The sequence below is a fragment of the Felis catus genome, chromosome D1 (genome assembly GCF_018350175.1).
Source record: "Felis catus isolate Fca126 chromosome D1, F.catus_Fca126_mat1.0, whole genome shotgun sequence".
Lineage (NCBI taxonomy): Eukaryota > Metazoa > Chordata > Mammalia > Carnivora > Felidae > Felis > Felis catus.
In genome coordinates, this window is record NC_058377.1 from 73,710,976 (window position 1) to 73,721,002 (window position 10,027).

Consider the following 10,027-nt stretch of genomic DNA (forward strand, 5'->3'; position numbering starts at 1 on the left):
CCCTGTTTTAGGCACTGCAGACACAGCATAAATAAAGCTTTATGGAGCTGATGTTGTAGTGGGAGAGCCCCGCATAATAAGTCAAATATATATGATGGATGCATCCAGTTTTATGGGGATTGAAACTTATGCAACTTGGGGGGCCTCATAAGAGAAAGAACACAAACTTACAAGTCCTGTATCAGGGTGTGAAAGCGAGTATTCATTGAGAATGAGAAAACAACCCACAAGTTGTGGAAGGGGCCGTTCAAAGGAAGGCCCAAAGCTTCCGTTTCCCCAGCATACTGGGGACATGATGGTGACAGTGCCCCAGATAGAAATAAGGCAAGGGAGGGGGCAGGGAGGGAGCACAGGTGGAGGGAGGGTGGGCGTTATAGTTTCAGGAGTGGTGAAGGAAGGGCCCAAGGATGAGCTATTTGAGCCAGTGAGGGCAGGAATGGCCCTGAGCTCGCTTGTCTGTGGGAGGCGTGGTCCAGGCAGAGGAACCTGCTTATCACTTTCCACCTCTGTGACAACTGTGTGAAGTGGGCAAATCCCTGGCCCTGTCTGATGGATAAAGGAAACCCAGTGAGCCTGAGGCGTGCAAGCATCTGCCCGGGACTGGGGTTTCCAGACATCCAGGAAACTGCAGACTCTTTACCCAGAAGCCCTCTCAGAGTCAGAATGCTGAAGCTGAGCCAGAGGCACAAGGGGAGTGGGGGGCGGGGGGGGGCATGGCCAGGGTCAGGGGCAAGGATTAGAGATAGGCTTTGGGGGTGGGGTGGGGAAGCAGCCCACCTGGTCTCCAGATCCTCCTCTTCCCTGGCCAAGAGCCCCTGAGGCCGTCCAGACATGGTTCCTTTTCTCCCCTGCCCTAGCCATCTCCACATCTTTCCAGGGCACTGAGTTAGAAGGCTTTCTCTTTGCTGGCGAAGGGCTCTAATGCATGGGCACTAACACCAGTAGAGAGACCCTCTAGCATGACACTAACTGCCCCAGTCTGGCCCATCCTGCTGCCCCCTGCCAGCACTTCTCAGCCATAGCTGCCTCATCCAGCCTGTCCCCCCAGGTAAAGAGGATGGGCGCTCCTGCAAGAAGGTGACCATCCGTATGACCATCCGAAAGAATGAATGCCGGAGCAACACCCCTGTGAGTGTTGCCCTAGTGGCGGTGGGAGGGGGTTGAGGGGGCGGGGCTACACCGTGGGCCTCACTGGCCTGCCTGTCTCCAGGTGAACCTCGTGTCCTGCGACGGGAGATGCCCATCCGCCAGCATCTACAACTACAACATCAACACCTACGCCCGCTTCTGCAAGTGCTGCCGGGAGGTGGGCCTGCAGCGCCGCTCCGTGCAGCTCTTCTGTGCCACCAACGCCACCTGGGTGCCCTACACAGTGCAGGAGCCCACCGACTGCGCCTGCCAGTGGTCCTGAGACCTGGGGGCCGGCTGGCCCAGTGTGGAGGGGGAAGCTCCTGGGGAGTAGAGAGCTGGTATGTGCTGAGCATGGAATGCCAGGCAGAGGCACAGAACGTGACTAGAACAGGCCACACCCATACCGGCTCCTTCTCTGGCCTCCCTCTCCTGCATACAGGGAAAGTGCCACACCCGAGGGGTCAGGGAACTCAGCTCTGTCCTTGGCTGAGGTTTGGAATGGGCCCTAGACTGGGGGCACCAGCCCCGGCATGGATGTGGGAATCCATGACTCTGGCTACCAGTGGAGAGGGGGAACACTTTCCTGAGAAGGAAGGACCAGAGCTAGACCCAAGACCACGTGCAGGGCCAGGATGTGGTGGCCCATTCTCTCTTTTGGCCCTTTCGACCAGGGAAGAACCACAGACAGTAAAAGGAAGGGAGGCTTTAATTACAACACACAGGCCTGTGAGTAGCTGCCCAGGAGGACTTCCCAGAAGCATAGAGGGGGGTTCCCAGGCCGGGGTCCTCTCAGCAGTGTTGTGAGGCCTGGCCCAGAGACCGGGGAGGGGGCTTGGTGACCCTCAAGTCCCCTATAGTCCCAAGAGGGATGCCCTCGTATTCTGTTGTTGACACTGCGGTTCAGGAAAGGATTTAGGAGAACAGACCCATGCCTGCTCTATACGTATCCCCCACAGCCAGACTTCCTGGAGGTGAGCTGGCTCTTGTGAGGTGGGGGCAGGATCCTTGGTTATTTAATGGTAACTTCAGCCTGCAAGGGCAGTGCCTGGCTTTGCAATGTGCCTTCTCTCCAAGGACATAGTAGAGTTGGTCTCTGGAGGGGCCTGACTGTGAGTTTTGTGGCTCAGCCAATTCCTAGCTCTCTGCGTCATGGGACTGTTTAGCAGGAGAGCGTCTATCAGTGGAAAATGCAAGCCCGACATACAGCTGATCTCCCAGAACCTTGTCTCTGAACCAGAGTGTCCTTCTTAAAGCCAGGTCTAGGGTCCCCTTCACACCCCACTCTGTAGGCCACCTCCCCATGCCACTGTGTGCTGCTGGGTCCAGGCCAGGATGCTCAGGCCCCAGCAGTGCTCTGGTATGTCTGGGGATATGTGGCTGCCCTAGTGTCCCTAGGTTTGGGGATAGAGGCCTGTGCCAAGATGGTCCCCAGCTGTTCCTGCAGCCTCTTTGTTCTTGTATCTGTATTCTGGTTCTAGATCCAATAAACCACGGAAAGATATCAGGCCTCTGAGCATCTCTGAGGGTGTCAGGTTTGCTTTGAATCTGAAGGAGTTTCAGCTGTGAGGAAAAGACTATTTTATGGCCCTGAAGGTCACCCCACCTTGTCCTGCCCCACCTGTGCTCTCTATTCTCAGAGAGCTGTGCCCCCCTCAGCACCTGCCCTGCCCCCACTGTGTACTCCTGGGGGCCTCACTCCTGATGGTCACACCCACCACTGGAATCACATGTTTCTGCCTCTTTACCTCACCTTTACTTCCACCCAGGCATCCCTCCTGCCTGCTCCTCCTGGAAGCCAGCCTCCTACTCCAGCCCTTTGGCCAAATATCCCAGTCCTGATCCCCCAGCTGCCTCCTGGGAAACCAACTCTTTTAGATTCAGACATTTTAGTGTAAGATTCACAAGAAGCACACGTTATCAGCCAGCATGATCCCATGCCCTGTGCTTTAGAAAGGACAGGACATGGTGAGGAATTTAAACCTTGATCAGTGTTGCCGGATTGCCCTCAAAAAGCCACCAGCAGCACTGATATCAGTGTTCACTGAAATGATTTGGAGATGGTGATTTATATAAAAAATACATACACCCTTTGATGAAGCCATCATATTTCTAGGCAGCTGTGGTAGGCTGAATGATGGTCTTCCAAATATGTCCACATATTCATACCAGAAAGCTCTGAATATATGACTTTACATAGTAAAAGGGACTCTGCAGATGTGATTACAGTAAGACGTTTGAGGTGGGGAGGCCATCCTGGATTATCCAGGTGGGCCCAATGTCATCCCAAGAGTCCTTGGAAGAGAGAGGCAGGAGGGGTCAGAGAGAGGAGATGAGATGACAGATGTTGAGGTTGAAATGATGCATTTTAAGGTGGAGGAAGGGGCCGCTGGCCAAAGAATGTGGGCAGCCCCTAGAAGCTGGAAGAGGCAAGGAATGGATTCTCCCCCGGAGCTCCAGAAGGAACACAGGCCTGCCCACACCTTGATTTTACCCCAGTGAAACAGATTTCAGACTTCTGACCTCTGGAACTCTAAGAGAATACATTTGTGTTATTTTAAGCCATGAAGTTTGTGGTAATTTGTTACAGCAGCCATAGAAAACTAATACAGCATCTAAAAAGGCAATTCATACAAGGCAGGTGCCCAATTATTTATTACAGCATTGTCTTAAGTTAAACAAAAAAAAAGTAACAACTTTACATGCCTATCAATGTGAATGATTAGATCACCTGCTACAGCCACGCCATTGAAAATCATAATAGAACTGTTTCATATACTGGCATGGTGGGCTCTCTAGGATATGGTAAATGAAGAAAGGAAATTGTGGGTCAAGTCCCACAGGATGATCCACCTCCTTTATGCACCTGTGCAGGGACACACACACACATACACACACACCTACATCAGTCTCATTCCCTTGAAGGGTTTTCAGGACTGAGGAGGGCCCTTCCTTGCTGCTTGGGCCAGCTGGTTCAATGGCAACATTGGTCCCAGAACATCCTGTTTGGTCCTGAGGGTCCCAAAGACTGTCACTGTGTAAGGGAGGACGAAGTGATTAGAATAGATTCAAGGCTCAAGGGGTATGTATGGCTTCTCCCCTATCCCCAATCTCTTTGCATGACTTAAAGCTTCAGGGAAGCCCAGAGGCCACACAGCAGACAGGTAAGGAAACAGGAATCCAGGGCCCAGCCCCTCAGAGAGCTGGTAGCTGAGCTGGGCGGCTGCCCAGCCTATGGGCCCCCTGTGACGTCTTTGCAAACACGAGGGGTTTTGAGCCCCAGAACCATCCCATTTTCCCTGCCTCGGGCTCAAGTTCCCGCCCTGATTTTCTGGGCTTAATCTTCTTCCTGTGGAAATCAATAAGGACATTGTGATGGAATGATTCACGTTCAAGGTCAGGCCAGAGCAAATTGGAGGCGACATGCTGATTTTACCGCCTCACAGAGAGGAGAGCCAATCCTGCTCCCAGACCCCTTAACCCTTTCCTCACCACCCCCAGAGGCGGGGGCAGCACTCGCCCAGCTTCAGCCTCCTCCCTCAAGCTTAGGGCCCCAGGGCACATTCACCCTAGTGTGGCCCTGCCCTTTACATCCCCCTCCCGCCTCCTCCCCCCCAGGGGGCTCTGTCTGACCACACAGGCTTTGGAACCTCACACAAGCTCCTGGTGATTTGGGGTAGGTAGATGGCAATCACAGCCTGAGCCAAACAGGAACAACTTCAACTTGAAGGTCAGATGCTACTTGTATAAATTCATTGGCCACATCCTGACCCAGGAAATCTGTCTCCGCGAAGGTGCGCTTTTCCCACTTCCAACCCTCCTTTCAGAGCTCTTAGGTCCCCCCACCCCTTCCCTACTGCCCAGGGTTGTCCCACATGGGGAGACGGAGGAGAAGGGGGACTAAATTCCTCATTAAAAAAAAAAATTTTAATGTTTATTTTTGAGAGAGAGAGAGAGAGAGACCGCTTGCACATGATTGAGGGAAGGGCAGAGAGAGGGAGACACAGAATCCGAAGCAGGCTCCAGGCTCTAAGCTGTCAGCATAGAGCCCGAGGCAGGGCTTGAACCCACGAATGCCGAGATCACGACCTGAGCCGAAATCGGTGCTTAACCGCTGAGCCACCCAGGTGCCCCAGTTCCTCATTTTTTTTTTTTAATGCACAGCAAGTCAGATCATTTCTGTGGCTCAAACATGATACAAGTTTATTTCTCCCTCCTATAAAAAACAAAAACCAAAACAGGTGTTTCTGAGTAGCTGGAACCTTGCCTCCAAAACGATTCAGGACCCTGGCTCCTCTATCTTGAGGGACTACCATCTTCAACACAAGCCTTGCAAAGGCGCCATGCTCCTCTGCATCAAGCCAGCCCCTGGGAGGTGTGCCAGGAGCAGGAAGCTCCTGCCCCCTGCAGGTTGGGGGAGCGGGAGCGCAAGTGGCTTGCTCTCTTCCACTCACATCCCACTGCCCAGAACCTGTGTATGTGGCCACAACTAACTGCAAAGGAGGCTGGGAGATGTAGTCCGACTGTGTGCCCAGGAGGAAGAGGGGCTGGGTCTGTGATATGTCTTCTCAGTGAGGAGGTAGATAGTGGGTCAACTCTGAGGAGTGTGGTTGAGCAGGACAGAGAGAGATAGGGCATGAGGTCAAGGGAAGGTTTATTTGTTTGGTGGTTTGAGGAAGGCAGTGATTTGACCAAGTATTTTGGAAGGAGCCAATGGAGAGGGAAGGGTTTTGCTGGGGAAGAGCTCAAGGTCTCAGAGGGCCCTGGGCTGGCATGAGGAGGAACAGTGACACCTCTGGCTGGGTGGACCCTGCCCTGATCTTTATTCATTCTGGACCCCCAGAGTCTAACACAGAGCACTGAAAGCTGAGTATGAATGTGTGTTTAAGCATGAAAGGGAGGAACCCAGGCAGCAAGAAGTTAAAGAATGTAGGGGTGGGCAGATCTGGGGAGCCAGGTGCCCCCCAACATACTGTGGCAGTGCCAGTTAATCCCTTGCAGCAGGCAGGAGGCCTGCACAGCTGTCTCTCTCAAGCTGGAACTGCACACCCAGCCGGCCCTTTGCCCAGAGGTCCTGGCTGCCCAGGGTTGGGTGGAAGGGGAGGAGATAGGTAGGCAACATGGTGGGTAACTGTTCCAGCCCCTGCATGCTTGGACAACTCGTTCTCCGGAGCTGAGCCATTCTCTAGGCTTGCTACTCAGCACACCGCCGCCCCCCCCCCCCCCACCCCAACCGCCTCCACACTTGGCATGAAGACCTACCTTCCTCTGGGCCACTGTCCTCCCCCCCAGGCTAAAGCCAAACCGTGTCCCTGTTCGTCCCACATCACATCCATTTCTGCCTCTGCGCCTTTGCCTGGGCCCTTTGCCTCCCTCTCCCTGGGCAGTTCCTGCCCATCCTTCTGACCAGCTTTGAGCTGCAAAACCCCAGCCCTGGCTTCCTTCTCTTTGGCCACTAGTCCCCCACGGCCCTAGGTTCTCCTTTTCTGGGGTGTTATGTGCCAGTGCGACCCTATGCTCTGCTCAGGGAAGATGGATGCAGGCCTAGCTGCAGCATTCCGTCATTATTCACCCACATTTCATTCACAACAGATGAGGAAGCCATGGCTCAGAGAGGTTTAGCAACTGCACAGCTGGAGAGTGGGGGACTCGGGACTTGAGCCCATGCTTATGTCACTCCAGAGTCCACAATCAGACTTTCCTTCTCACCGGGAAAAGCACAAAAAGGACTGCTGGGTGTCGAGACCCCTTCCTCCGGGAAGCCAGAGAGCACAGTGGAAAGAATATTCTAGTCTCTTCTCTCTCTTTGGCCGGTTACCAGTTATAGGATTTTGGCAAATGTCAAGGCTCAGTCCCCCATTGTGAGGAGGGGCAACAGGTTCTACATGCTCGGGTTGGCATGAGTGTCAAGTGAGATCATGGATGGGAACAGGCCGGACAACTGCGGAGTCTGCCACCCTGTGTGAAGCTGCCCAGATGAGCCGGGAGATCCAGCTCCAGCCATGCACAGAGTAGGAGAAAAGCTGGAGCAAACCGCCCAACCCAGCCCAGCCCACCCTTCTTGCAGAGGCTCTGGGGCTCCCGACTAAGCCTTTGCCTCTGCTGCCCAGCCAGCTGTGCATTCTGCCTTTCTACCTGAGCTAAAATCATCGCTTACGGATGGTTGGAGCTGAGGGAGCAGAGTGCTCTGAGGGAAGAGCCTAGATGATGGGGTCCAGCTCTGTCTCTGCACAGCTACGTGATTTATCCTCTCCAAACTCAGTTTCCTCATCACTAAAATGGAAAGGAGAATCTGGCAAAGTGACCGTGAGCATGTTGACAGATAAAGCCCCTGGCCTACAGTAGGCATTTAGTGAATGAAGCTATTGTTACCACTGCGGACAGAACCTTAACCGTCATCTTCTTCAAACTCCACATCTCCAGGGGCAGGACCTGACCCTAGAGAGAGGCAGTGACTTCCCCAAGGTCTCCCTGCAAAGTGAGCAATGGCAGAGCCAACACTAGACTCCAAACCCTGTACTCCTTCCGTCGCACCCTCCAGGGAGTTTCCTCTGACTTCCAACCCACTTAGGGCCTCCTTGCTCTGATCTCAGAGCCTGCACCGCCTGACTCACCTACTGGGCCTTCCAAGAGTTCTGTCTCCTTCTAAGACTGGAGGCTCTTTCTCCTGCCCTAGCCTCCCCAACATTGCTGTCACAAGCCTGGGTCCTCTGCAAGGTGTGCAGACACAGCCAGGGACGTTCCGAGGACTCAGCTGAGCTGGATGACATAAATTCCCAGGATGAAGGGGAGAGAGAAGAAAGGGAAGGGTTAAAGCAAGGCAGCTGGAGCGGGCAGGCTGCAGACGGCCCAGCCCAGCACTGGGAGGCCTGTACCACTCCATTCCTTTGCAGATCAGTTACACCCAGCTGTCTCCCTCCCCACCGCCAGTGCCCCTCGGATTAGGCGGGAAAGGATCCCCGGCCTGCAGCCTGCACACGGCCCATGGGGAACAGCGCCTGCAGCCCACGCCTCCACGACAGCTGCTGAGTGTCAGGCGAGAACATAGATCAGCAGGGTCCTGGCAGAGGTGCCCCCAGCCCAGGCCCTGCCCCCAGCATGTGCAGGAGGGGCCGCCTGACGAGAAAGGGGGTCTGTAAGGGATTTGAGAGGTACAGGGGAGGGACTGCTCCCAAAAATACCTCCTCTGCCCATATGTCACTGGGCCTCAAATTCTACTGTTAGACGTCTTACAAACTTCAGGTCTTTCAAAGACACCAATTAAAAACTGCACTTCCTGGAGCAGCTGGCATTCTTAGGCACTGCTTGATGGGAATGTCTCAGTAAATTTATCAAAATTTTATTTTACTTTTACCAAGTATATATGAAGTCCCTCAAAAATGTCTGTTCTTCTGTCTCAAAGTTCCAATGAGAACTTTAACTTAAGATGAATTTGCCATAAATAGTGTATAATACGGGGGAAATGTTGAGGGCTATAGTTTCAAGATAAAAAGATATAAGTACTCTCAAAATACTCTAAAAAGCCATATAACAAAGAAAATTTAAAACTAGAAAATGTACCTAAAATAAAAAACATGAAACAGTTCCACCAATAGGCCAGATAATATGAAATTTCTGGAAGCTGTCAAGCAAGTGGGAGACAGCACAGTGTATAGGTTGGACAGACCTTCTGGGTTCTAATTCTGGTTGCTTCACTCACCAGTTCTGTGACCTTGGCAAGTAACTGAACATCTCTGGACTTCAGTTTCCTCAACTGTGAAATTGGAATAATAATTATAATAGTGGTGAGAATTATGTAAACATGAGAAGAGATCATGTGGGGGAACATCCTTGTGATCCCACTATTGGAGGAAACAGCATCACCCAGTGAATGAATGGCTGTGGTGTGGGCTGGGAAGCCCAGCCACCCACCTACAGAGCTGCTAAGAAACCCCACAGAGTACCAATTCAGATTAACGTAGACTTTTATTATAAATATTTTCAGTAAATTACAACTCATTAGCTATTTGTAAAAGATGGACAACCTGAAAATGATATCCAAGTTGAGACGACAGGGCAAATTTCCCTCAAGGAAACACCATCAATTCAAGAAACAGGAAGGATCTGGACAGTATTCTAATTAACATTCCCAGGATGATTTGTGAGGATATTTAAGTATCTATAAAATAGGAGGCTTGCATATAAAAACACAATTAGAAAACAAAAGCGTGTTTAGAAATTGAAAACATCCATGACCTTACAACAGAGTATCCTGCAATTACAGACTACGATGCAATTATAAACAATTAGAAAATTGGACAAAATACATGAAATTTGTGTTTTCAGACACTGAACAACAGGCAATGCAGGGCTAGGATCCTCAAGAGAAAAGAAAATAAACATAATGAGTCTTAATAGAAAGCTCCAACTTTCTGCCTACAGGCATTTTCTGGAACAAGGCACAGAGATGAGGAAGCCCCAGCAGAGGGTGGTGGTCTCATTAAGACAGAGATCAAAACAGGAAGTGTGAGGCAACTGGAATTTGTGTGGCAATGTATCAGAGCAGAGGGAGCTGTGTAGTGAAAGAGCTCCAGAAATATGCATAGATTAAGTCTGTTGCTGAATACTAAGGTACGCATGTAGAGAGCAGAAATCCATAAGGTTGGGCAAAGAACTATTGCCCAATTGTAAACTGAGGAATTACTGGAGCTTATACAAGGATAGGAGACATTTAAGTTCTTACCAGCCAGAGTGGAAACACCTCACTGAATGTCCAGAGCACTTAACTGAGCCTCTAGAAAGGGTCACACCTTAGAAATAGGATTAAACTAGCCTTAGAGTAAATCCCACCTTAAATCTGCTCCAATTAAGTTTTGAAACAAGCTTGAAATTGACTGTGCTGATACACAAGTAACTAAAC

General features: G+C 51.5%; 1 protein-coding gene across 1 annotated transcript in view; it reads left to right on the plus strand.

Moving 5' to 3' along the window:
- The window catches only part of OTOG (otogelin), a 91,997-nt gene extending 89,365 nt beyond the window's left edge, over nucleotides 1-2,632 (plus strand). The window contains exons 55-56 of the mRNA XM_023239728.2: nucleotides 1,049-1,128; nucleotides 1,211-2,632. Coding sequence (XP_023095496.2) covers nucleotides 1,049-1,128; nucleotides 1,211-1,411 — 281 coding nt within the window. The 3' untranslated portion in view covers nucleotides 1,412-2,632. The remainder of the gene's footprint in view (nucleotides 1-1,048; nucleotides 1,129-1,210) is intronic.
- The last annotated feature ends 7,395 nt before the right edge of the window (nucleotides 2,633-10,027 follow it).